At 38.8% G+C, this 27,214-nt stretch overlaps 1 protein-coding gene across 13 annotated transcripts in view; it reads left to right on the top strand.

Annotated features, from left to right (window-relative positions):
- The window catches only part of tenm4 (teneurin transmembrane protein 4), a 209,133-nt gene that overhangs the window by 136,606 nt on the left and 45,313 nt on the right, over window positions 1-27,214 (top strand). For 8 of the 13 annotated variants that reach the window (XM_016660825.1, XM_016660824.1, XM_016660821.1 and 5 more), the window contains 7 exons: window positions 2,433-2,459; window positions 8,618-8,764; window positions 10,352-10,568; window positions 17,278-17,397; window positions 21,287-21,548; window positions 25,059-25,326; window positions 25,431-25,574. In XM_016660825.1, the coding sequence (XP_016516311.1) occupies window positions 2,433-2,459; window positions 8,618-8,764; window positions 10,352-10,568; window positions 17,278-17,397; window positions 21,287-21,548; window positions 25,059-25,326; window positions 25,431-25,574 (1,185 nt within the window). The remainder of the gene's footprint in view (window positions 1-2,432; window positions 2,460-8,617; window positions 8,765-10,351; window positions 10,569-17,277; window positions 17,398-21,286; window positions 21,549-25,058; window positions 25,327-25,430; window positions 25,575-27,214) is intronic. The other 5 variants (XM_016660826.1, XM_016660827.1, XM_016660823.1 and 2 more) reach the window with 1 other exon arrangement.

Genomic DNA, 27,214 nt, shown 5'->3' with positions numbered 1-27,214 from the left:
GGTTTCGTTAAGGGGGGGAACAGCTTCGATGTATATGTCTGTTTGGTCAGGATGCAGTGAAGGGGGAGGGATACCAACAAAGGCGTGCAGACTACCTCTTTGCCTGTGTGTGTAAGCGTCGGGTCTGAGAGGAAGTATCCAGTCAGAGAAAGAATGGGAAAGCATGCTTAATTGAATTTGTGCAACTCAGTAAAGCATGAACAGGTTTACTCAAGGATCTGAGGCTTGCCTTCATGCATTTTAATGTGGGAATGTGCTAAGGTGTCTTTTCATTTTACTCATCCTTATTCTCATCTTTTCTTTGCTCCCTTTCCATTTACTATTATTTTCAAATGCTGACGTGTGAGTCATTGTGAGCCGGTCATCCACCGCTTTCAGCTCTCTGTTTATACTAATGCTGTTGCTCTCTTGCACTAAAAACTGGTAGAAGCTAAATTTTTTAAGACCTTGACTGAATGTCAAAAGCTCTTTTGAAAACCAGAATGTAACCTTAAAAAGAAATTTCATTATCTAGAAACTATCAATGGCTCCTTCTTCTTTTTTTTATATCAAGTTCATATGTTCAAAGATGCTGGACATCAACAAGCTTGATGTGGCACTTTGAAATAACTTTGCAAAAATGTTTTATACTTCCTTGAGGTGTTTTTTGTTTTTTTCTGAAAAACAGTTTAAGTTAAAATGGAAACACTTTTGCCAACTAAGTTCTGACAGCAAACAATTACCTCACATTACTCATCAGCTGTTTCCGCTGCCTTAGAATTGCATTTCTCTCTCTGCATCTCAGGACAGCATGCAACATTATCAATGCTGACATGACTGAACAATTACAACTTGGCCGATAGATAACACATTCCTGAAAAATTCTATCAATTTTTCTGAGATGAGTGCTAGTTCATGCTAGCTTGCAACCTCTACTTCCTGTTTATTACAGGCATGTGTACCATCAACATCTGGCAAAATCATGCTTTCCGTAGCCTGGTTGATTCAGTCCAAACCATTCGAGGGAAACACAGTTGATATGCATTTCCTTTTTTAATTTTTCTTTTTTTTTTTTTTGCAACATTCCAAAAGTTTGCTCGCAAATTCACATATACAAACTGAAAAGTGTTTTTCTTGTGATACTGTAGCATGTAGGCATGTTGCATTAACAAATTAAAAAAGGATAAAATTTTCCTTGTAGCCCACACAAGCTAAAAAATTGTGAGATTTTGTAGCACACATTATATTTGTAGGTAGTTATGAGTTTTGATTTAGGGTACCATCTTCATGAACTCTTAATGAAAAACGTGAAATGACCAAAAGAATGTGTTGCTTGGAGCCTGCTGGTGTTCTGTGTTTTCATGTGCAAATTCACTCATTTCTTCTTACTCCTCTTTCTTTGTTTTAGTATATCTCAGACAAACCACTTAATACCTTTTGGAATCAAAGAAATATAAGCTTTACTCATACCTACTAGTATAAAAACCAGCAAGTTAAAACACGCCAGTAATGATATGTCAGGAAATCGGTTCATTAGCTACATTGGTAATGTTATGTTTTAAAAGCAAAAGTAAAAGACAAGGGCTTTTTTTGGTGGTTGTTTCGACACATCAAGGTTTCTTTTTTTTTTTTTTACAGCTGATACAAAAAACTGAAAGCACAATGGCAATCCCTTTTCTCAGCCGCCTCAGTGATTCCCTACATGTTTGAGTCAAAGGGAAACCAGAAATAAAAGCTCATAAAAGAAAAAGCTGATTTTTCTCTCAGTATTCTCATTGGTCTCGAGGCAGCGCTGCCTGAGAACAGAGCTTCGGCTCAGTTTGTGAATGTTTTATATGCTGGCCTGTACATTATTGATGGCTCTTTTATAAAGGCCATATTGAGATCCAGATTCAACAAGAAGATTTCTCTGTGTCGTAGATTAAGATCTCAATTTAAATCAATTTCCATCACAGAGGGCCCCGTGTGTTGGCCCCAGGCCCCCTACAGGTCTGATCAGGTCTGATCTGGTCTCATTCCTGACGAGGCCACTTGCATCGTCCGCAGACGATGATTAAAAGAGCTTTTTGTGACCTCTGTCCTGCATAACACTGCTGAAGCCTGCAATATTCACGTCAGTGCCAGTGTTTTCGAAATACTCCCCTGGGCTATTTAGTTGTTTCCATCATTTAATAAAAAGAAACAGACTTTTTTTTTTTCCTGAAGATTTCATTTTGGTGACTGCAATCTTCCTCTGCGTCCCACAATTCCCCCCTGTCTTCCTTCTGTCTCCATCCCTCTCCTGTGTGGGATTGTGCTCGATGTCTTGCTTGTAATGCATGCTGTTAATGCTTTGTGGCTGTGTTTTTTTTAACCACGTTTTGTAACGTATACTAACACATTGCCCTGCTGTCTTGTCATGGAAGTGCCACTGTTCAAACCTCCCTTATATGTCCTGTCTTTTATCTCTCAAGCTCACTATCTGGATAAGGTAGTGAAAGGTATGGCATTCCTCCTTCAATCTTTTCTGCGCTCGACTCATTGTAACGCCGGTCAGCATTAACAAGCCGTGAAACACACACCCAAACACACGCAGACACACACCTTGGTCCATTTCCATCCAAAACACTGTTCTTCTCATTCTACAGATGCATTTCAATAAATTAGAATTTATTAGTTTGGTCAATAATTTGAAATTTAAATAGATTCATTACACAACATTGTTTTCCAAAAGTTTCTGTGTTCATTTTGATGATTATGGCTTGCAAATATTATGTTTTTTTTAATTAAGTTTTTAAAAAAAATTTCAATATTAAATTAGATGAATAAGAAATCTATAATACAAGATTTTAATGTTATGGCCATAGTTTAGCCTTCACAATTATGCAAAAGACAGCTATCTTGATATTCGGTTCAGCCCTCCAGAAGGAGTGTAATTGCTCTTTCAAGTTTCAAGAAAACAGAGCATTGTATGGTGTCAAAGCATTTTAATGTAAAGTTCATTGGAAGGAAAATGTCAATCCATGCTTGCATCCATTGTCTTCTCCTTATCTGAGATTGGGTCGCGAGGATAACAGGTCCAGGAAGAAAAACAAACCTCTCTCTCTCCGCTACTATTCTGGTCTTTCTAGGGAAGGTGTGAATAAGCAGCAGTTCTACTTGGAGTTCCCCCCCGGATGAGGAAGCTCCTCCTCTGTCTTAAAGGCTAACCCCAGCCACACCAAAGAGGAAGCTCATCTGAGCTCCTTGTATCCGGGATCTCGTTCTAAAAGTGGGGCTGTAGTTAGAGTGCAGGTGGGCCAATAAATCCAGGGCATTGCTTATACTTGGCATTAACAAAACAAAACAAAAAAACACCCCCATCTGTCTATCCACCTTCCTGTGATTACTTGTGAAGAAACGGCAAGATGCAAGAACACCTGCACTTTCACCAGAGGCTGAACTCGGATCTGAATGGGAGCAGGAAAGGTTTTGGTTGAAAAATTGGAATAAGCAACTTAAGAGTTTGGGGAAGATTCAAAAAAGGTCAAAAACTACAGGCAGATCCAGGACATGAACTACATCTGCATTATTCCTTTTGTCAAGCCACTTTTTAGCTAGAGACTGCAGGACCAGACTGGTGCTCAGTGGTCCAGTGTCCTCTTCAGATAATAGTAAATGTTTGGAAGTCAAGGTCCCACAGTCTAGAGGAAGATTTGGAGACAGAATCCTAGCTGTTGGAGGTTCAGGTGCAAATTTCCATAATTGTTGAGGAATTCCTCCAGGAAGTTCCGATGCTGCAACCATAACTATTCGCTCATCATTCACAAATTTTGCAGACTTGCAATTTTCACTAATCACTGCACCTTCTGACCTTAAATTTTTTTGCATTTCCTTCATTTCTGACCAATCACACCGAGTTGAATTTTGATAAATTCTCTTTGCTCCCTTCTAATTTAACTTTCTGTTTCACAAAGTTGTTTTTTTTTTACTGCATTTTCAAACACCATTCTGAGATGTTTTGTAGGATTTGCTCAGACAGTGTATACAGTTCAAGTTAAAATCCTGTTTTTGCTTTTTTGAGAGGATTATTTCAACTTTTTTATAAGTTGATGTTATAGCAAAAATAAAACTTAAAAATATTAGGGACTTTGACCACAACCTTTAGAACAAGGGTGTGAAAAATCTGTCAATTAGGCCACAACAATCACAAAAAAATATTCGTTTTATTGCATCGTGGAGGGACTGATTTAGAGAGTTATGTTATCCGTTAGTGTTTTCTCAGTGCGGCTCCCTAACAGGAAACATATCACCAGAGCCACACGCTGATCGATGTAAGCCAAAATCATCAACACCAACAGAAATACATGCTTAAAAATGTATTGTATTGTGTAATGAATCTTACACATTTTACACTTTTTGAACTGAATATCCCAAATCAATTAACTTTCCTGATGAGATTCTAACTTATTGAGATGCACCAGTAAAAATCTTCTCTCATCGTATTTTCAACATAATGTTCCATGGTAATCTCCACTTAGCACCTTCACGCCCAATTCAAACTGAGCTGCTTTCTATACATCAAATGTTTGGTTTGTGCATTTTAGCCTTCTCAGTAGGGGGATGTTGGGAGAGGGGATTCATAACCTGCACCTTGCATTATAGATGAGCTTACAGTGCTGTGCAAAGCCTGATAGGTTCCGAGGCTGCAGCCTCTTTAATTAAAAGACTTTATGGTTGTAGGCAGAACGAGAATGGAGGCTTTGCTTCACCCCTTGCTGTCTGCCACCGGCACCCCTCTCTCAGCCTCCCTGCGTACTTGGTTATAGACCACCTGGCATCAGAGCGGCTGCCAGAGGGGCTCTTCGAACGTTTGCATCCTCATGTCTGGAGCTGTTTCAGACGGGCTCGGGCAGGGCTCTGCAGGGGCTTCTCTCTGAAATATTCTGCCAGTTAAGTTGAAACCAAGCCAAAAGAGAGTGAAGCTTTATTTATCCGTATAACAAACATTCTGAGCTCCTTAATCGTCCAGCTCCACTGGCTTAACCAGAGTTGTTTTTGTCCATTTGCTCAATAAATGGACAGCCAATGCCAAAAGTGTCCAAGAGGCAAGTCATTTCGAACAGTTCATTAAATTTGGTTGCAGTTTTGTAGAATATCATTTGAGTTTTCACTTTATTATTGATGATAAATTCTCTCAATCATTTGTAGAAATTGAAGTTACAGCAGTAATAAACAATTTTAGCTTGTAATCTCTTGAAGGGATGAGCAGAAGAGCTATATATGGTGAAGACGTGTAAAAGCTATTCAATTATTCTTTAATTACAAGAGCAAAATCTCACTACACATATTGTCACATTTTTAGCAGTTTTAAACATTTTGAACGTTGCTTTTAGTGAAGATATGGGAAAACCTCGTAGTAACTAATAGAAATGTGTTAGCTGATGTTTATACTGCAAATAAGCAGGAAATCTTACTCTAGTGATCGATTAGTGTTTCTGTAAAGTTTGACATGCCAGTACCAATTCTGACTAAAATAAATAATTTAATATATTTTTGCAACATTCATGCTGTAAGTGATAATAATTTTTTTTTACTTTAGTGTCAGAGCTGATGTTACACTGTGTGTGCAACAGAGCCCGTGCAGTAAAACACGATTTTATTACTATTTTAAGACAAAATGATTAGAATATTGATATTCTAAAATGTTTTCCGACAGCCTGCATGAACAGATATATGGTGGAAAAAAACAATGTTTGCTTTTAAAACTCTGATTCATATTACTTAATTGAAAACACTTAATTGAATTTGAAAATTGCTAATTAGTAGGCATCTTTACCCAGAAATTGCATCCATACCAAATGATGCTGTTGTCAAAACAACCTAACAGGAAAAGATCAAGCTGAAAATTGCTAGGTTCTCTGAAATGCAAAGTTCATATTGAATAAATGCTTCATCTAGAATTATTTTAGAGAAATTGCTAGAGGTCTCTTTAGTTGTAGCACGGGAGATTTCATTGAAAACTGTTATTTTCACAGAGTAGGAGTGTCCTGAGTATATCCACTTAAATTACAGGATGGCTTTTTCTACATATTTCAGTATGAGATTATGCTGCAGCTGTAAAGCGCAGATATATTATAAGACTTCTTTATCTTGGGTTGCAAGTCACTACAAAGGATACTAAGCAACTTTTAACTTCGAAAATTTAATTGTGTGAAAAATTTTAATAAATGGAGGCAGACAGTTGTGCTCCAGAAATTTGGGATTAATTACCTTTTGTGGCTCTTTATTCTATTCTAACTAACAGCATATATTATGCAGACTGTGGCTGCATTGTGAATTATGTCACAATATAATTGCAGCCCTGATTCATCCATCAATCAGCCTTTCCTCCCTTACAGTTACTACCTTATAAGTACACCTGTCTTACCTGTTTTCTCCCTTTTCTGTTCTCCGGTCCAGTTCTGTCTCTGTCTGATGTAAAAGCAAGCTGCACAAGAGAGATAGTTGATAAAATGGGTCAGCTTAGCATTCTCTCTATTAAGGCATCCTTCTAACACCACAATCTATGACAGAGCTGAGCGTTTGATATCTTTAGATTTTCCCCTCTGCCTCAGCGAGGGGATAAATATCATAATGTATCAGATAAATGTCAAACAGGGTAGAACAATTGGCATCATAATCGTCTGATCTGTGCCCTTGTGAAGACCTATCCGGGAGGAAACAATGAAATCTTTCACCTGTCTCTCTACTCCAGCCTGCCTCAGATCCCCTGGGGCTCAGCTCCCAGAAATACAGCTAGGCGACCTCTGCTCAAAGCAACCAAGCACAACCTTTTCCAATTTATATAAAACCCATTTTGTTTAGCTTGGAACTTCTCCTAAAGGGATATCATGGTCTCTCTATTTGAGGGGATATTACTGATAGTTAAAAACCCATTTCTCTGACAATAATTTAGACCACTTTTTAAACTACTACTACTACTTTCCAATTTTATTTTATTCCTGGAAATCTTCAGATTTTGTCACATTACAAACAGACCTTGTTTTTTTTTTTTTCGTTTTGTTTTGTGTTTTTTTTATTTTTTTTTTAGGAATTTCATGTTTTAGACCAATACAACAAAGAAAGATAACAAAGCAGGCGGAAAATGATAGAACAGAAGTGGACATCACTAACTAAAAGTTAGTTGTGCTGAGCAAGGCTCCAACATGGTACTTATCAAAGGCTAACGCAACAAATTCAATCATGTTGATGCTACCCATGTGTCTATTGTATGTTACGTGTTACGTGGTTGCGTGCAAAGTTGCGCTTCAGCAAGTGATTCTTTGGAACAGAATCACTTCCTGTCATGGTTTCACTTTTACATTTGTTGAGAAACGATATTGCTAACTGTTTCTGAGTTTGCCCTAATTGTAGGGCTCCAGTCAGAAAGCATGCAGGACATCAGTAAATTTTAAACTGCAGTGCATTCTGGGTACAGAATAAACATCATTTGCTGCACTGCATCATGGCAAAGATTGTGACAACAGGAAACAGAATTACTGCCTAAATAATTATCAAATAAGAGCATGAACATAACCGTCTTAACTACTTAAAGGATAATTTAGAAGATGCTAAATGTGCTAAGCGTTTTAAAAGTTAGCAGAAATGCTAAATGGTAAATTTGCTTCACCATAACTGCATGTGCTCACTACTGGGATACAGTTACTGACGGAGCTAAATGCAGGCAATTCTGGAAGAAAATATTTTAGAAGTAGCAAAATACATAATAGTGGAGATTTACCTTCCTGCCAGAGCTACAATAAAAAAGCTTAGATCAAAACAAATGTGTGTGTTAGAATGACCCAGTCAAACCAAGATTCAACTCCAATTTAAAATCTGTTGCAAGACTTGAAAAGTGATATTTACAGACGCTGGTCATCCAGTCTGATTTAGCTTGGTGTTTTTAACAAAGAAGAGTAGGTACCGGTTTCAGCCTCTGGATGTGGAAAGCTGGCAGAGGTATATTCTGAAAGACATGCGGCTTTAAGTGTAGCATAACGTAGTTCTACAAAGTATTAACTGAAGGGAGCCTGAATACAAATTCATGTGAAAAACCTCAAGAAGTACTATATAATTTTCCTTGCATTTCACAATCATTCACTAAGTTGTGTGGGTCTGTCACATGAAAGTCCTAAAGAAACACATTGAAGTTTGTGGCTGCAATGTGAAAAAGTCGAAGGGATGTGGGTATTTTTGCAAAGCTTAATAGGAAAACAACCTTGAAATCCAAAATTACCTATTAAATTATTTCAAATTGGGCAGTATAAACTCCACTGCTTTCATTGCACAGCTAAAGTACCTGGCTAATATGCTGTAGTAATAAGTGAATATTGATTAATAAAATCCCTCTTATCTGATTCTGCTGCAAAGGGATATTGGAAAGCTTTACAAAAGGTGTATCGAATTAATCAAGTTTAGCTGAGGGTCATTAGAGCTGCTCTCATCCATTTAAAATTTCACATAGCATTAGGTTATAACATTAGGTTATTGCTGCTTAAAGCACGAACAGCAAAGCAGTTTTTTTACAAAGCAATTTTGGTGCACAAATGATGTTCTGTATTTTTTGTTGTTCATTAATTTCTCTTTGTTTGAGACTCAGTTGTGACCGTTGGTCTTTGTCTTCATCTATTTTTCATAGAGGGTTGTCCTGGTTTGTGCAATGGAAATGGCAGGTGCACTCTGGGTAACAACGGCTGGTACTGTGTGTGTCAGCTGGGCTGGAGGGGCACCGGCTGTGACACCTCCATGGAAACCGCCTGCAGTGATGTCAAGGACAACGATGGAGGTAAAATCACAAATGCCTTTTGACACTGACCAGACACCAACACGGACTCTGAACCAGACATGATTTGACAATAAAATTCACCCCCTGTGGGCTTGAGAAATATTCTGTACTTGCTTTAAGCTTTCCATGCTCTGTTATACCTTTTATGTAGGCCATTCCAATTGTATTCATATAGAGCCAGTAGCAGTAGAAATTGTCTTGAAATTATCTTGAGATTTCACTGCCTCGAATCCCAGGAGCCAGCTTGCTTTTAACTGGAAGAAAGGAAAGAAAAAAAGTGAAAATCTAAAGAAAATGTAAATATTACACACAGATCAGGAAAAACAAAATAGCTTAGTTGTAACAAATACATAGTGAAGAAGAAAAACTGCGGAGCTGACTTACAATTAGCAGTAAGTGCTGAATTCAAGCTGAATCAATGCTTAGAAAAGGTACAAAACTGCTTCTCTTCTGAAGCTAACTAGTCATGTAGAACCATAACAGGTGGATATAATGCAGGGATTTTATTGTGTACAGTCTTGGCTCTAAGTAAAATCCTATGGATGTCCTTTCCTCTAAATGAAATACTTTTGTATAGAGCATGTGAAAGCTACATGCACACATCCAGTGCAATCTTTACATGCAAATAAAATAGAGTTGTCCTGATTGGAAGTATTAATAAATTCACCTTGATATTTTATTAACCTCTAAGATTTTGAACATTTTCTATCTCCACAGGGAAGTCCTTTTCCCTCTAAATAACCCTGAGCAGAGGCAGAAACACACTCCCACACACACACACACCCAACCAGCCAGGGATGTTGCACCAATCTCTACTCCAAGTGGGAGATGTGACTTTCTTTATTCCAGACCCGATTCTTCAGCCTGAGCTGTGCACTGGCCTCCCTTATTTATACAAGGGGTTGTTTGTCTTCCCATCACTTAACAGGGACCACACGGCTCTCAACAGCAAAAGCAGGGTACTGCCTGGGATTTGACTGACTCCTGACAGCACAGTTTATTTTTATCACCCCATCTGGCCAGATATGCCCCTGAAAGCAATGGTTAGGAGACACTAATGACCCACTTTAGCAAAGTAAAGTGCAAAGACTCATTTTTAGTAATGTTATCTAATGTACTGAGAGGGAACTGCATCTTCTGCATATTATGCTCTTTTGCAAAAGTTTATAACATTGCTTCCACTTCTGCTAATGTGGTCCTTTAGCATGTATTGTAACTTTGAAAACATTTAACATTTACTGTCTCACTTTTGCCGCTTCTAAAAGGAACGCACTGTTTTTAACTCCACCCATAACTCTGGCTGTGTGCTGGGCAAACTTCTGCTAGGTTGTTAACAGAGGAGCCAATTTTTTACTTTGAGTTGCTGAAACTGAAATTGGTCCACAATTTTGGTCAGGAGCTGACTTATCAATACGTCTCTACTCCTAAACTCCAGCATAAGTTTAGTATTTAGCTTTATATTATTACTCAGTGTTACCCAATAGCATATTTTATTCAGTGTGTGTACGCTTTTCTGCATTTGCCAGGTGTTAACCACACTTCTTTTTTTGTGAATCTGTTTGCTTGTGACTTGTTTAACCTTCTCAGATGGCCTGGTGGACTGCATGGATCCAGACTGCTGTCTTCAGGCAACCTGTCACACCACCTCTTTATGCGTGGGCTCGCCTGACCCCCTGGACATCATCCAGGAGACGCAGATGTCCTCGGCACAGAGCAACCTGCAGACGTTCTACGACCGAGTGCGCTTCCTGGTGGGCAGGGACAGTACACACACCATCCCTGGAGCTAACCCCTTCGACGGAAAGTGAGTGACAATGTACTCTCATCGGATAACACCCAAGCTTAAAAGGCTTTTTTTTTTTTCTAGATTCACAGAGCTATTTGTCTTACATATCATATACATTTTTGTTGCATTAGTAGAGTTCTGCGAATTCCAGCTACTACAGCAGCTCTTGTTTATTTAGTGCCTCGCTAAGTATAACGCATTAAGATTTAAGCCTGTTTGCATTCAATTTAAAATTGACTAAAAAATGTGTGATACCATAGCTTCTCTTCCGTTCTTAGCTGGATTGCTTTTCAAATCAGTAAAGCAGCAACAAACAGGAACACATTTGCACATTTGCGATGTTATGACCTGGATAAACTGTTATCTAGCACCACATTTTGCTGCAGTGACACGCTCTTGAACAGATTCATAAATCCTAAAACAATAATCGCATTTTTTAAAACAGCTATTGCAGCACTTTTATTTTTGTTTAAAAAAAAAAAGGAAACGGAAAATTAATTCACATTTAAAGTTATGGGGAAGCAGCTGCACTCAGTGCGGGCTCGAATTGGCAAAGAGTGTTGGCATCGCTGCAAGGAGGATGGACAAATGATGATGGACAAACATGGAATGTGGCAGAAAAAAAAGAAAAGGAGGCAGCATTCCCTCAGCAAGAAAGGCATCTCATATTCATGTATTGTGATTACTTCTACTGTAATCCATCTGTGGCTCACTCCCACAGGCAGAGCTCATGACACCCCAGTCGTGGAATTTGAGAACCTTTTAAATCAGGCAGGATGGCAGTCAGAATCCCATAAGATTGCTCCGATGTTTTCTATTGTCTCTTTTTCTTTTCATCTTTTATCACATGCGTGACAGGGTTGCTCATTTCCATACTACTTTAGTATGTATCACTCTCGTCTTTGTATATTATACTAATGTAGAAGACAAAGATGAGACTTAATATACACTCAGAGAAGAATAAGATAAGAGTGTAAACACTTAAATGTTTCATGTGAAGAAAAGCTATTTTATTCTTGGTTGTTTTCTTGCTGGTAATAGTCTTACATCTTCTTTGTGGTAGGCAACACCATGAGCTTAAACAACAATCAGGAGTATTCACTTAGAGAGAAATGCTTGAAATGTAAAAGTTTTGGCTCATCATACTGCTGCCACTGCCGTGCTTCACAGTATGGTCCTCCTGGTGGTTGAACCTCTGCCTCTTTTTTAAGTCTTTGGCAGCCTCTAACCTGTTTTCCTCCTGGATTGTGTTTTACCTCAATCCATCTTCCTATCAACTTCAACCAGCTTTTCTTTCCCCTCTGAAGAAAAGCATGATACTGTGACCACAAGGTTCATGGTGGGCAAGTTTAAGTAACTTTTCTGCCACAAATAGCTTTTGCCTGTTGGCCAAAAAGTTAAACTTTGGTCTCAGCTGACAAGAGGACCTTCTTACACAGGTGTGTTGTTTGCCAAACCGCAAACAGAGCTTCTCCATGCTTTTTTTTTCCCAACAGTGGGTTTCTTCTGGTCACTCTTCCATGAAGTTCAGTCATGTGAAATGAGCTATGGATCTCTGTTTATCTCAAAGAGTTTAGGTGGATAGCCAGGTTGAGGTAGATTTTTTTTAGTTTAATGTTTCTTTTCAGATGAGCTCCATGAGAAATTCAAAGATTGAGATATATTTTTTGCAACCTAAAATACAGGTAGGTTGACTCTTTAAGGGTGTTAGGGTAGAAAGGGCTAAAGAAATATGACACCCACCTATTTGAGGTTCAGTATTCGTGGAAAATCCACCCATAACCTGATTTTATTTTTGTAGTGCATTGCAAAATATTCAGAAGAAAATGAGAAGCTAAAATATCTAGCGTAATGTTACTCGGCATGCTATTGGCTGGCATTTGTAAAGCAGCCAATTGGCTGTTCCCCTAAGCTTATAGATGTTAGCCTTTGCATTAGTGATGATTGTTTCCACTGTGAATTCATGCCTGTTAAAATTTATCTGATGTTTGAACTATTAAAATAGGCAGTTAAAAGCATCTTTAGAAGGGGTCTCAAGTATTTTATATTTCTCCTATTTGCTATTCCTTTATGGTCCCTAACCTCCACAAACTGTACAGAAAAGTTAAAATTGTGAAATTTTCTTTTCAGTGGACAGGTATGTGGTCATTGTGGTTAAAATATAACAAAATGTGAAGAAGTTCTTCAACCCAATGCTTCAAAACATAAAATGCATCTTTTTTTGGTCTTATTTTTAATGCGTTGCGACAACATCAGCTGTTACTTCAGCGGAAGCTCCCTGACATTTTCTCTCATTGACATTTTTATGGCTCTCAAGAAGCACTCAGCATTTTGCAGTACGTCCCCGGACAGAGTTAGAGGCATGGAAGGTTGAGTAATACTCTTGTCTCTTACTCAAGATGTGGCCATAAATAAGTAAAATGAAGAATCCAGAGATGAGCTGCAAGATCGCGGGAGCCTCGGCACACCTAAAAATATCGGTGATAATCTATTATTCATGCTTGGTATTCATTCCCCCACCGACTGACAGATCTGAACAGTTATGACGAGGTGGCGGAGGGGGCTTCAGACAGGCCTAGCCTCAGCATCTTTCGTTTGTGATATGCTTGCCTTGCTCACGTGATCATCTTTCTATTGATCCGCTGGCCACTTCCTCATGCTCGCAGACGTGTTGGACTGCTATTTCTAATGTTTCCGTCCGCAAAAAGCTGCAGAGGTGCCACTGAATAAAGCATCTGCCACTGCATGAAATGTCTTGATTCCCCACCATGACACATAATACAACGGGCTGCTGAGGCCCAGCAGTGGATGCTGACTAGAATAGTAAACAGGGACTTTGTCTATGGAACAGTTTGGACAGAGATTGATGGTTGGTTTCTAATAGCAGGGTTGAAGTCATCCGCTCCATTTGCTAGCTGGCACTTTTCTAATTTTATTTAGGGCTATTCTTTTTAGCATTAAGCTATTAATGTCAGAAATAAAACCGTTGTAGTCTGTTTGAACGCCTTTTAGCAGCATTGTTTGCAGAAAAGAAATTAGTCCAAAGTGTTTTCCATTTGCACTCTGAGCGAGTAACATACAGCGAGGGAGAGGAAGGGATCCACGGTGACATGCTAACATTTGCATCAGGATTCACCCTGTAATCAAGTCATTTGTGTGGATAATGATATTTTCGTTGCGTGCATGGTAATGGTGGTATTTATTAGGCTTCGTCTAAAGTTCTATATTTACCTCTGGCAAGCTGTTTTTATTGTGTCTGCACTACAATTAGAAAGAAATGTACTCTTCCTCCGTTATTGTATTCCTATGAAAGGGATTAAACTCCAAATTTCTTGACAATATGTTACTTCTGTGACTTTTACTACTGTTCATCCTGACAAAACCGCCATCAATAAAAAAAAAATTATTTCGCTAAATTTATTATAGTTCTCTAAGTGAGACTCAGGATTTCTGCACAGGTTTGGAAAGTATTGTCCCTTTCTGAGCAAAAATAGGAAGAAAAGTAGAGAAAATATTTACATTTTCAAATTATGTCCTTTCCCACTGTCTGAATATGGCATCCATCCTTTTTTGCCCATAAAAATCTACAAAAAATGTCCACATTAAAATTGTATATTGGAACTCTGTTTTATGCCGTCAGACAAATACAGATTTTTTTCACTCAGTTTGAGTATCATTATAGGCATTTTGTTGAAAAATTATCATAGGGTGGACTTTTTAAGTTTCACCCGGAACGTTAGCTGGAGATGGGCACCAGCAACCCTCCTGACCCAACTAAGGGACAACGGTGTAAAGAAGATGGATGGATGCATGGATGGATGGATGGATGCATGGATTGATGGATTTTATAAGATCTGGCCACATTCCTGTGCATCTCTTTTAAAAATGTTTGAAAAGTCTGAAATCAAACAAACTTTTTAAAAGTAATGTATAGTGTAATGTCACAGGAAATTAATATATTAATTGAGGAAGGGAAAAATGTTTTTGTGCAGTAAAAGAAATCCCATATTTAAACTCACTCATGCCTATCTGCAAAGTTGAAAACATCAAGACACTGCTCTTAATTTTATAAGGATCATAAAAGATGTAACTTTTCTCAAAAAAAAAAAATCTTTACATATTTGTTAAAACTTTCACTACATCCTGGCAATCTAACATGAAACAGAAAAAAAAAAATTAACTCCTCTGCTTCCCCCCTGTGGTTCTGCAGAAATGCATCTCAGTCAGAGGAAGTTCTTTACACTGTCAATCATTGTCGTGTATGCGCTGCTCATGCCTTCCCCTTCAGTACAGCTTGTTCACTACACCAAACTTACTGTGAACATGCAGGATAATAAGCAAGGTAGATAAGCAGTTCTTCTGTAATGGTACATTGTTTCTCTCCTATTAGTACAGCTGTAGGGTGTAGAAGAGCATGATTGACAGCGCTAAGACCCTCCTCATGGCTCTGATTGATGGTTTCTGACTATTTATTTCTGCAAAAGACAATAGGACCGCACGGAGGAGGCAAAAGGACCTTGATTTTTTTCTCACAGATTTGTCTCATGTTATACTGTCACAACATACTAGTGATAACAAATATGTAACACATATTTTTTTATATCGTGCCAGCTGGAAATTTCTCCAGTAAAGTCCCAATGTTCATTTTCTTCCTTCTTCATTTTGATGTGAACATTTAAATCATTTCTCTCGACAGCGAGGAATCGTTTTCCCATGGGCTTCACACAGCCTGGGACGAGATAGTTCCACTTTTACAGCTTCATCTCGAGAAAACATGGATGGCTGGCTTTTCAAACAAATCCCTTCAATAAACTCGCACCTTGAATGACTAATCAGGCACCCAGGATTTGACTGGGTTTTCTTTATTGCTTATTATATGTAAATGAGTTCAGAAAGTTCTTTAGGTGTGAGCCTAATCATTTATAGCAGTGTCCTCCTCCTTGTTTACGCTGCACTAGTGGACATCCAAGGTCCTCTCAAGGGCACTTGGCCTAATTAACATAAAACTGGGTTCCTAGGGACCAGGCTACTGTGGGGTGAATGATCTTGCCTCTGGTAAGGACATGTTGAGGGCAGCTCCTAACATGCTGGTGTTAATTGTTTCCAGTGCATGGCAGTGTTTAAGGCCCAAACGTATTAAAAATAGCCATGGTCTAATGAAGAAGTGACAGTACAGCATTTGTTAGGGGACCAGCTTTTTTTTTTCGCAAACGACGACAGAAACTACGGTCAACCATGACTTGGGCCTTGATAATGATGGAGACGGGAGCTGACGGGAGGGGAGATGTGAGACAGCAAGGTCTCATCTCATCACTTTAGTAAGATTAGGAGGTCAGTTTGGACGACTTCCCACGATCGATTGGTGGGGACTGATGATCAGATCTAATTTACGAAGCTTCTCGAGACCTGTTAGACTGGGGAATCTGTCGAGGTCTCCATAATCAGCCAAGCGAGTCCCGCAATCTGCAGTCCTATTACTATTTTTTTTACAACTGCATTCTGCAGTGGGAAAGACAGATCCTTTTTTTAATTAGAGCAGGGGCAAAGTAAAGCTTTCTTATCACATTATCTCTCCATTCTGGATGAAAGAAAACAGTTTTAAAGGTGTAGAGAGCCACCTTTGTGTAAGAGCGCTTCCTGGACTTAGAGTTAATTTAGCCGAGGTCCTGTTTGGACAGGAATTTTAATATGGAAAACACCTGAAACAGCACCCTTGTACTTAAAGAGTTAAACAGCTTAATTTCTGGTTTAGGGTTAAATGAATCTGTACTGTAAACTTTCACTATATGGCCTGTAAATAATCTACTGAGAGCATATTTGTTGCGCTTCTTTCTGGTTAAAATGAATCAAATAAAAGTTGGGGCCGTATGCTTTAGCTTATCCCCTTCATTTTCTGTTGTGCATGAGAACCTGCAGCACATTATTTCTGTTTTACAGTCCTTTAGAAAATCAGTAATGGCATATCACTTGTTACAGATTTACAGAACTGAGCTCCCGGCAAACCTTCACAATTTAACCAGATATGCTGGCTTTTCAGCCTTAAAAAAAACCTTGTGTCCTCTATGCAATTAAAACTCATCAGTATAAATACCGGTTATGTTATGTGTTCTGACTGCCGGCTGTAATCTTTCATGACATATAAAGGACAGTTGTCGCATTTGTTAAACTTTTTTAATTACTGCTTGTAAAATCACTGGAAATGATCTTAATGCAGAGTGCACTATGGGTGCATACAGATATTAGGTTTTTACTGTTTTTTATTTAATGTACAGTAGTTATTGGCCTCATTGTAAATATCTTCCAATAGTGAATAATTAATTTTTTGCTCAAATCTGACTTTTTGTAAATCTGTGTTTATTTCACTGGAATCAGTATCATTGTGGTATATAATGTTTAGAAAATGTCTCATTTTCTGTGTTTCTTTTCTGTTCCTTTTCTCAAGGCAAAATATGAGACATAAACCATTTAATTCAGAAAACTATATTTCTGAGAGAAAAGGTACACAATCTTATTGCTAATGCTAACAGAAGTATTGGTGGGCATCTCTAACTAAAAAGTTAGTTGCGCTAACTCTAAAGCAGTAATTATAAACATGAGTTCAGCAAACGCTGAAGCGCTACAAAATTGTGGTATTTTGCTGGAAGTCACAGAAACATAGAGTGGAATTTTTATTTTCCTCAGCATACCTGGTCTAAAAGTGTTCCGATTTCTGTTTTCTCCTGCACAGCCATGCTTGTGTCATTCGTGGGCAGGTGGTCACCTCTGACGGAACCCCGCTGGTTGGCGTTAACGTCAGCTTCATCAACAATCCGGCGTTTGGCTACACAATTACCAGGCAAGATGGAAGGTAAAAGTTGGCCGTTTTTATCTCAACACGGACTCAAACATCCACACAAGAAACAACAGATGCAATGTATTGATATTGCAATGCAGTGACATTCATGTTGTGAAAAATGTGATTTAGCTGAACTGCAGTGACTAAAAGCACAATCGCCGCCACAAGCTCTGCCGCTATTGATCTGCTTTGTACTTTTGCCGGGTCCAATTTTGGAATTCTCGGCTCAATTCCCAGAGAAATCAAACAAAGCCCGTCTGGTGCGCTCACAAGTTCTGATACGGTTGGAGCAGAGAGGTGGCAGCGTAACTCGTGCCAGCTCAGAACGCAGTGCAGATGGATATTATTTGACGATGGAGGAATCAAACAATGAAGAAATACTTGTTTAGTTGCTTAAGACTTTATTTCTTAATGTTTGTTTTTAATAGTTATTGAGTACGTTTAAAGGGTTGTTTTCTTGTGAAGACAGTCACTGTTTTAATTTTTATTTATTTTATGTTTCTTTGATAACCGAAGTGAAGATACAAACCTGCATGCCGATCAGAAGAGCAAAAATGGGGTGCACAAGTCACACTTTTTGTTTTCATTAAGAAAATTCTACATACTGGCTTAAATGTAAACACAGGCCCCACATAGCAAACTATACCTCTACCAAACACTTTTGGTAACCTTCATCAAGCTTCTGGCATAATTCTAGCTGTTTATTAATTTTTCTGGATGGGATTGTTGGGGTTTGTTTATATGCATTAGCTTATTACTGTAGACAGTGCACATATTTCCTATAGGGTTTAAATTGGACCATATCATGAACTTAATCTTGGTCTGCTGTGTGGAGTCATTGCTTTGTTTGAACTGCTAATTGTGACCAGGTTTGCACAGCTGGACGATAAATCAATAACGATATCTATCGCAATAGGCACATGATCAATATCAACAGAATATATGTTTGAGAGGATGTTGATAATTTCACTGAATTCCAATCCAGAACCGAGTTCTGCTTGTAACTTAACTGAAATTAAAGTTAATTTAAGTTTTAGAACTGTTGTTTTATAATAATTCCTCCTTGGGAAAAATATGTCTCAATTAAATCACTAAAAACTCAACATCTAGCTTGATACTGATTAATTCCAGCAACTCTGAAAGCATTTTTGTTAAAAATGTAAATTGTTGTTTAGAAAGACCAAAACCTTTAGACTGGCTTGAATTTGTTCCATGGAAAAAGGGGGAAACATTGACATACAAAAAGCTTATAATTTTCTGTCATTTTATTTTAAACTTTGCTCTTTTCAAGCACAGAGTTTAGGATCAGATTGCACAAGCTCCCTCAATCCCCTTTTATATCTCTGTTTTAGGAGGGCCTTGTAGCAAACGAAGCCGCTGTATCACAGCACAGCATGAATCTCTGTTCGCTCTCCAACTCCCACTTCTTCCTGATACTTTTATCAGCCTCATACTCTAAAGGTTTAGATCTGCCAGACGTTTGATCTTAATCATTCTTTTTTTCCATCACTCTATTACTCCCTTTTATACAGAAATATCTCATCTTAACCTCATCATCTTCCACTCCTTTACTTATTTTGTCTGACTTGCAGTTGCTCACATTTCCCCCTGTCTAATCTTCCTCTACCCTGAAGCTTTTTTTTTTCTGGCCACCTTCCTTGAGTACAGGTCTATGTCCTTTCCACTGCCATGCCTCTTCTCATCTTTATCTTTCTCCCACATTTATGTGTGTCCCATTTTTCTCCATGCATCACTCAGCTTTTCCTGTGAAAAGCTTTATACTCCTTTTCCCCTACCAGCATATGTGTAAACACTACTCCATCTCCCTGGTTCCCCCCCTGTAAACATGTCCAGTCTCCTGCAACTACCCCTGCAATCACTGTAAACAGGCTCAGTGCAGCGTGAAATCAGAAACGCACCTGTTCACCCACTTAGAAATGAGAAAGCTGTCTCAACTCATTTCTGTGATGTGTTCTTTATTTTCAAAGGGTTTAGATGTTGAAATTACCCATTACCTATGCTATCTTGAAAAGTTGTTTTGGTCCAAACAAGAGATTTGTGCCGTTTTTTTTTTATTTTTTTATTTTTAACTATGTGGGCTTTATTTATTTATTTTTTTTTTAGTATATATATGAGCAGAGCATCAGGGCAGTCCCGATTTTATAATGTATAAAATGCTAACAAGGATTATGTGATGACTCACAACACAATCAAGATGAAACAAATCTGTATGTTATTTATTTTTTTAAACCTGTACATATCACTGCCTTTACCACTGCTTCTCTGCTTCATTTAATCTCCCCATAGTCCTATGCTGCATCATTATCACTGTCACACGACCACAAATACCACATGGCTACATGACATAAACATCACTTGTTAATATCAGCCACGTATTACTGATCAGACATATGCTTATGTGTTTAAAAAAAATAGTGCTGATATATTGTCGTCCAAGGGGGGCACACCCACCACTTTGAAAAACTGTGTTTTAAATCAAAATCACATTCATGTGTTGGAATGTCCTAGTCAAAGTCCAATTGAAAATCTTTCAGATGCTCTCTGAGCTAATTGGCAAAGCAGAGGCTGGTAGAGAAAAATCTATAAAAATGTATGTTGAATACAAATCTATAAATGAGTTTTACTTATTAATCATTTTGAAAACTGTATAATATTTTCCTTGTATTTCACAACCATATACTACTTATATTGGTTTATTATTTGAAATTCCAATAATTTGAGTTAAAGTTTGCTGTTGTAACATGATAAAATGTGAGAAAAAAAAACAGGACAAGAGAATCATTTAATAAGGATTTGAAAGCCAAAGCTAGTAGGTTTCTAGGCAACTTTCTCCATTTTGTAACATGGTGTTAAACTTGATTGATAACATCTACTAAATCCAGTAATTGATTGGCTCCCATGCCCACGGGTGTTTGTCCACAAGTGTTGAGTGTGTGCTTAGCCTGCCTAGTGTCATGCAAACTGACAGGCTGCCACTGCCAGACCGCTCATGGGTCACGGCAATATGTTGGCACCATTACAACAGCTCTGCAGCCTCCGGACCGCTTTGCCGCTCACACCCAGCCAAGGTTGAACCGCAAAGTGTAGAACAAGCTACTTTTTTTTTATTTCTTTATCCCCGCAAACATTCAAATGCTTACCCTCAGGGGAAGCTTGACATAGCATATTCTTTTTATAGAACCTTAAACCAGCAGGGAGGCTGCCTATTTCAGAGGCTTCTATTTGGACCTACTTCTTTACCTGTAATTTAGCAAAGGTGCCTCCTGTGTGAGGATGGGGGAGGATATGGCCCCGTCCCAGGGGCCCCGTAGGTGACCAGGTGCTAATTGGTTCTTAGCGAGAAGTGACAGGAGCTGCGGAAGTCCAGCGCAGGTGCTGCCATGTTGTTGTCACGATGCAGCCTGTTTACTGAAGCTAAGGTCAGAGCGGAGGCACAGGGCCTTTTAATGCAACAGCAGATGGGATTGCATTGCAGGGCTTTTAGACTGATGTTAGCGTGGACAGGCTTCATCTGAGGGATCAATAAAGCAGTGGCGGCTGCCTTCATCCGGCACTGCAAAGCTCTCTCTCTGTGCACAGAGCACAGCGTTCACACACGTACAGATGAAACTGTTAAATCTGCTGATTTTCTTCCCTAAAATAATATATTCATATAGTTGTAGTGGAAAAATGTGATCTTAGGATTGTGATCAATATAAGTCCTATTGAATATTCAGCATGTGTGTGCCTGAGAGACTGCTTAATAATGCCTAATGCTGAAAATAATCCTTTCTTAATAGCCTTCATTTATAAACCCATTCTTTATGACTGTCTGCCTCATTGTAACCGCGGCGATATGAAAGACAAAATGTGAATCAGTTCATCCTCTCTGTTTTTCCAGCTTCGACTTGGTGACCAACGGGGGCATAGCCATAGCTCTGCACTTTGAGCGCGCCCCATTCATCACTCAGGAGCACACTCTGTGGTTGCCATGGGGACGGTTCTTTGTCATGGACACCATTGTCATGCGGCACGAGGAAAATGACATCCCGAGCTGCGACCTCAGCAGCTTCTCCCGGCCCGTCCCCGTGGTGTCCCCGGCGCCGCTCACAGCCTTCGCCGGCTCCTGCTCGGAAAGGGGGACAGTGGTGCCCGAAATCCAGGTGATGCTCCGTCTCCCGCCCTGCTCACTTCCCTGCAGGAGGAAACCTAAGTGGGTCTCTCCTTCAAATAACTCTTGCCTAACAGTTGGAAGAGGGTCGTAACATTATTCATAAACTAAAGTGGAAAAGGAACCATGGCTCGTGGCTGTACTGTCATTTTTATATCCCTTGTAAAAATGGCCGAATTAGCCAGTCTGTTCCTTAGCGGAATGGCGAAGTCTGGAAAAGGAGGGAATTTTGCTGAAACACAGAGAAGATGTTAAAGTTTGGATTAGCATGAAAAAAGAATTTTTTTTTTTATTTCCTTCCTTCCCAGTTTTTTCCTTCCTTTGTTTTGTCCTACCTTCCTGCCTTCTTTCCTCCTGTTCCTACCATTTTGTTTAGTTTTTCATCCTACATTTGTTTCATCCTTTGATTCTTTGTTCCATTTTTAATTTTCTCATCCTCCCCAACTTCCTACCATCATTCATTTAATTCAACCATCTGTTTTTTTATTTTTCCTTCTTTTATTTCTTCATTCCTTCCTTTCATTCGTTTCTCCATCCATTGTAATAAAACCTTGACTGAGTTCTTCTGCTGTTAAAATAACACATAAAAATGAATATAAAATTGGTGATTGTCAACTTTAACATGCTATTAATACATAATACTAAATATAATACATTTAGTACAGACAAATGTATTTTTAAACCGTATTCTCTGGACTATATGTCCCATTTCCCATTTTTTTTCATAGTTTGGATGGACTCAGGTTGAACTAATATGTTCATTTTTCCCTCTTCATGAAACTTTTTTTGAATAAGTGACTTGTAAATATGGTAGTTTCCGCAGCATGACTTTCTGTTTCTACTTGAACTATCCAGTAAAATTTGACTGGTAGAAACAGGTTGGAAAGGGGCAGCATTGTGCTACTGTCAAATGCATATATCCATAGAAATTATGTCTTCACTCTAGCATGTTTTCTGGCATTTCATCAAAATAACTTTAAACCATGGAAGTAACCCTTGAGTCAATTGGCTTACAGCTCCAACCAGCCCATGCCTTGTCGCGGTGCAGATGCCACTTGCAGGCTAGTGCACTCAGATAAAGATCACAGGCGGAGGGGACACACATTCTTTTAAGTGCTATGACAGAGAATGGGTAGATTAAGCTGCCTTTTAAAGCAGCACCGTCCTCATGGACTGGTGTCCTGTATGCTTTGATGTTGCCCCCTTTTACTCACCTGAATCAAATGACTAGTTTTGAACTGAAAAATGTGCGAGCTCCTGATTAAAACGTCCACATTTTATGATCATCTACATAGGGACAAGTCAGCAAATTTGAGGTTATTGCTTTAACACATGCGCGCACCACTGCTACAGGATTTGCTTTTAAATTTCCCACCCACACATTTGTTTGTTGCTCGCCTACATCTGCATGTTTTGTGGGTGCAATCGCACACTTCAGCATGCGTGTGCGCCTCATTTTGTTTGATCCTGTTTGTCTGCAGGCATATCTCTGCCCTTTACTTCGCATGATTGATGGCATATCTGTAAATTTAGTATACAATTTAGTCTATTCATAGGAGCCCAGTGTTTAGAATTGTTTATGTTCTGATAGTGCCACACAAGGACATTTACACTTGCTGAAGTGAATTTTGATCAGTCAACCACAAATAGCTGCAATCTGTGAGCATTTAAAAATAAATACATCAGAAGTGACATGTCCTCTGACCAATGTCGCTTTGAGCAGCTGTTTTGATTGCTGCTCTACATGTCGTTTCGGGCTGTGGAGACAGGCGACAAGAGGCGATTTAATTTTAGTCCTGAGGACCAGGCCAACCAAACCATTGCTGTCAGTCCTTGAACTTAAGTCTGTACTCTGTGCAGTGCATGAAAGTGCTCATTTACAGCTTCTATCATCCAGCGGTTGATAAAGGTCTCATCTTGGAGTAAATTCCCTAAGGCAGCACTGTTATCTCTCACCAAGCTGAATTTATAACTAAATATGTTATTGTACTGAATAGACTCGGAGCCCAAGGGCTTCCTTGCTATGCTGTTGTCACATGCATTGCTGGGGGGACTGCTGTTCTAATGAAGCGCTTGCAGTTATTAAATCCGCTCTTAGAAATGCTCATTGGAGTATTTTTAAAGAAATCCTTCATCAGATACCATTTTATCCATGAGCATAATTGTCCACCGGTTAGTGTTTCATAACTTCCCTCGAGTGCCTACATATGGTTTAAGGCATGTAATTAAAAAAAACAAGACAAAAGGCTGACCAACTGAGTAACATTAATTATCTGTTTTGTCTGCCCGTCATTGTTTCGGTGTGGTACTGGTATGCTACAAAACCAGAAAGAAACAAATGCAAACGGCAAATGTTAAGCACACCTTTGAGGATGAACTACAAATAAATGAATCACACTTGTTAATAAGGTGTAGAAATCACGGTTTTTCTGGTGGATACCAAATTCTGCATCCCATTTTGAGTAATTACACTTTTCTCTTTAAATGTGAAACATTAAAACAAAGCACAGCAGGTGTTTTAATAGTGGTACCAGTTGAAATCCAGCTATAAATGAGGGAATTATATAATATAATATAATATATAATGTAATATATATTTTTAAGGATTTGTCCATCTGATCACCAATCACAGCTGATCACTGGAATATTATGATCTTTGGTCAATTCATTGGTGGATCTATAGTTAGTGGGCTGTACAAACACAGCTTATCTGCTGCAAGGCAGGATTTGAACAATAATAATTCCCCTTTTGATAAAATGTGCCATCAGTGGTGGGGACACTACCACTAGTTTGCTCATAGTATAGCCAAGTCTATGTTTTGCTCTTTTGCCAAGTTTGAACATTTTTAGTGGATTTAGCTTCATCTAAATGTTATTTTATGAATAAATTCTAAATCATTTATTTACTTTTTTTTTTTTTTTTAAACTTTAAGTTGAGTAAAGTTCAACATCTGTATCTCAGGATTTGAAAGTTTATGGTTTTGAAAGTAGTAACACTTTCTGCCGTACCATTTCTAAAACGTAGTAATTTTAATAAGAGAAAATGTACCAGATGAACAAAGTTTAACACGACGCTTCCCCTCCCCAGCAGGTTTCTCCCAATTCACTGACTGAAAACAAAACTCCTTGTTGGGCTGCACATATGTTTCTGATTGCAAGAAGTATTAACATCTGTCGATTCATATAAATGTTCTTACTCAAGGAACAGTATATGCATATTAATTATCACATTAATCACACATATAGCATTCAATATGTTATCTGAGCAGCAGGTGTTGCAGTAAGATAGAAACACTGCGAGACGGTAGGGATTTTTTTTAAGGTGGACATACTGGGAAAACCTCACCTTTGTCAATGCCTAACCTTGGCGTTTGATAAAAATACAATACAAATACTCCTGGTATGTAGCACAAACATGTACTTAATCTTAATTTGTCACCCACCTTTAGAAGGTTTTTTTCATTTCCTTTCCTTTAATAACCCGTGTGTTTTTTGCCCACAGTCTCTACAGGAGGAAGTGCACATACCAGGGACAGAGATGAAGCTCAGCTATCTAAGCAGCAGAACTCCAGGTTATAAGTCAATTCTGAGGGTGACCCTCACCCACTCCACCATTCCTTTCAACTTGATGAAGGTTCACCTCATGGTGGCTGTGGAAGGCAGGCTGTTCAGAAAGTGGTTTCCTGCAGCTCCCAACCTCTCCTATGACTTTGTGTGGGACAAGACGGACGTCTACAGCCAGAAGGTGTACGGCCTCTCTGAAGCCTTTGGTGAGTGATGAAATATATTTTTCATATGGTGTGGGGTTTTTTTTTTTAATCCAAAGCACATGTTACTCAGCCCTAGTTTCTCATCCTTGCTCTTTTTTTTGTAGTTTCAGTGGGTTTTGAGTATGAATCATGCCCAGACCTTATTCTGTGGGAGAAGAGGACTGCTGTACTACAAGGCTACGAAACAACCGCCTCCAAACTTGGAGGGTGGACAGTAGACAAGCACCATGCTTTAAATATCCAGAGCGGTGAGTCAACTCATTATTCCTTTGAAAGCTCCGGTTCTCAATGACTTGTTACTTATTACATCGGTTAAAAAGATCATTTTACCAATTTCACTCAAACAGCATGTGATGCTGAGGTTGAGGAATACATTCCAATATTCATCCCATTGCTACGAACGTATTATTTTTGGTTATTATTTGTTATTATTTTAAGCAACTCACTGCCTGTGAAAGTACAGCAAAACACCCCGAAGTCGTGTAAATGAAGTATTTTCAGTCTTTGATATTTTTTTGTTAAATGGTGACTGGAAAATCTGAAGGCCATCCATAATATTGACAAATTACAGTTCACACGTCACTTGGTGGAAGTGTGCAGACATTTTCAACTTTACGCACTGAGTACAGGAAACTAAATCAATCAAAACAACAAAAAAACCTCTTTTGAGTATCATTTCTGACCTTAAGTTAATGCATCTCATTTAAGAATAGGTAAGTCAGAAAATCTGCTCTCATACAGAAACCCATTTTACTTTTGCTTTTAGATTTAATTTTAAAATAAAGAAAAAATTAAACTTTTACAGAAAAGAAGATGGATACATGTCCTTCTGTGGAAAGTTGAAATATATGAAAAAAGAAAAAAAAGTACATAGTTTCTGCAACATTATCATTGGTGTTGTCAGTGTAATTGTGACAACACCAATTACACTGACATATGCTAAAAACATATGCTAAGAAAAAAAAAAGTTCATCAAGACAAGACAAATATCAATTTAGTACATAAAAAACTGGTCAAGCCGACACTTGTTATGAAGTTTATATTTAAAACATTATTTGATTCTTTATTATTTTAAGCCAGAGTTATTAACATTAACACAGCTTTACACCATGCATTTTCATTTGTTTTTCTCTGTGCTGTATGTATTGTAGGCTTATTAAACGCGCCACAGAAGCCTGAGTCCGACCCAATCTGACCATCAGGCTAATAATTTTGGCCCAACCTGGCCTCAGTTTTGGCCAGGTTGGGCCCTGGCCATAAACCCTCTTCACATTTTGCTCATACAAAATAGACCAAATCAGCCACATGTGCTTGATCCAATGGTTTTGATGCGGTAAACTAACCAGCATTTCTGTTATGTGACTTTTTTTTCTCCATGCAGCTATGTCATTCAGCTTTAGTTAGATCTGACTTTTTATATCTGCCATAAATCTTCAGGAGGAAGTGGGTCAATTTCCTTATTGCCGACAAATTACTCCTCAAAGGCAGCGCTAGGAATACGTTTTGGCAGCACCTGTCACTAGCACGGCTTCACAGTCTGTTTTGCGTCTGGAGAGTCTCATCTAAGGAGATGAGGCATACTTGAAAATTGTTCAGAAAGGTGGCACTTTGATCTATAAGGCACCAAGCCTGGACATGGTGTCCAGAGGATGGATAGAAGTGCCTCCCGGCTTTTTAAACCAGCACTGCCAGTTTCTCCACCCTCACATCCCCTTCCCCTCCCCTGTTTGGCACCTCCGCGTCTCATCCATGCCCAGCATTTTTAGAATCATCCCTAATTTAATTGCTGTCAGACTGCTGCTCAGAGCAGCAGCAGTCCCAAAGATTAAATCACGTCCCAGGAAAGAGATGCTTGGCTGATCGTTTCTGATAGCCCACATGTTGTTCT

This window comes from Poecilia formosa, unplaced genomic scaffold (genome assembly GCF_000485575.1).
Source record: "Poecilia formosa unplaced genomic scaffold, Poecilia_formosa-5.1.2 Scaffold299, whole genome shotgun sequence".
In the NCBI taxonomy this organism is placed as follows: domain Eukaryota; kingdom Metazoa; phylum Chordata; class Actinopteri; order Cyprinodontiformes; family Poeciliidae; genus Poecilia; species Poecilia formosa.
This window is presented reverse-complemented; position numbering and strand designations above follow the sequence as displayed.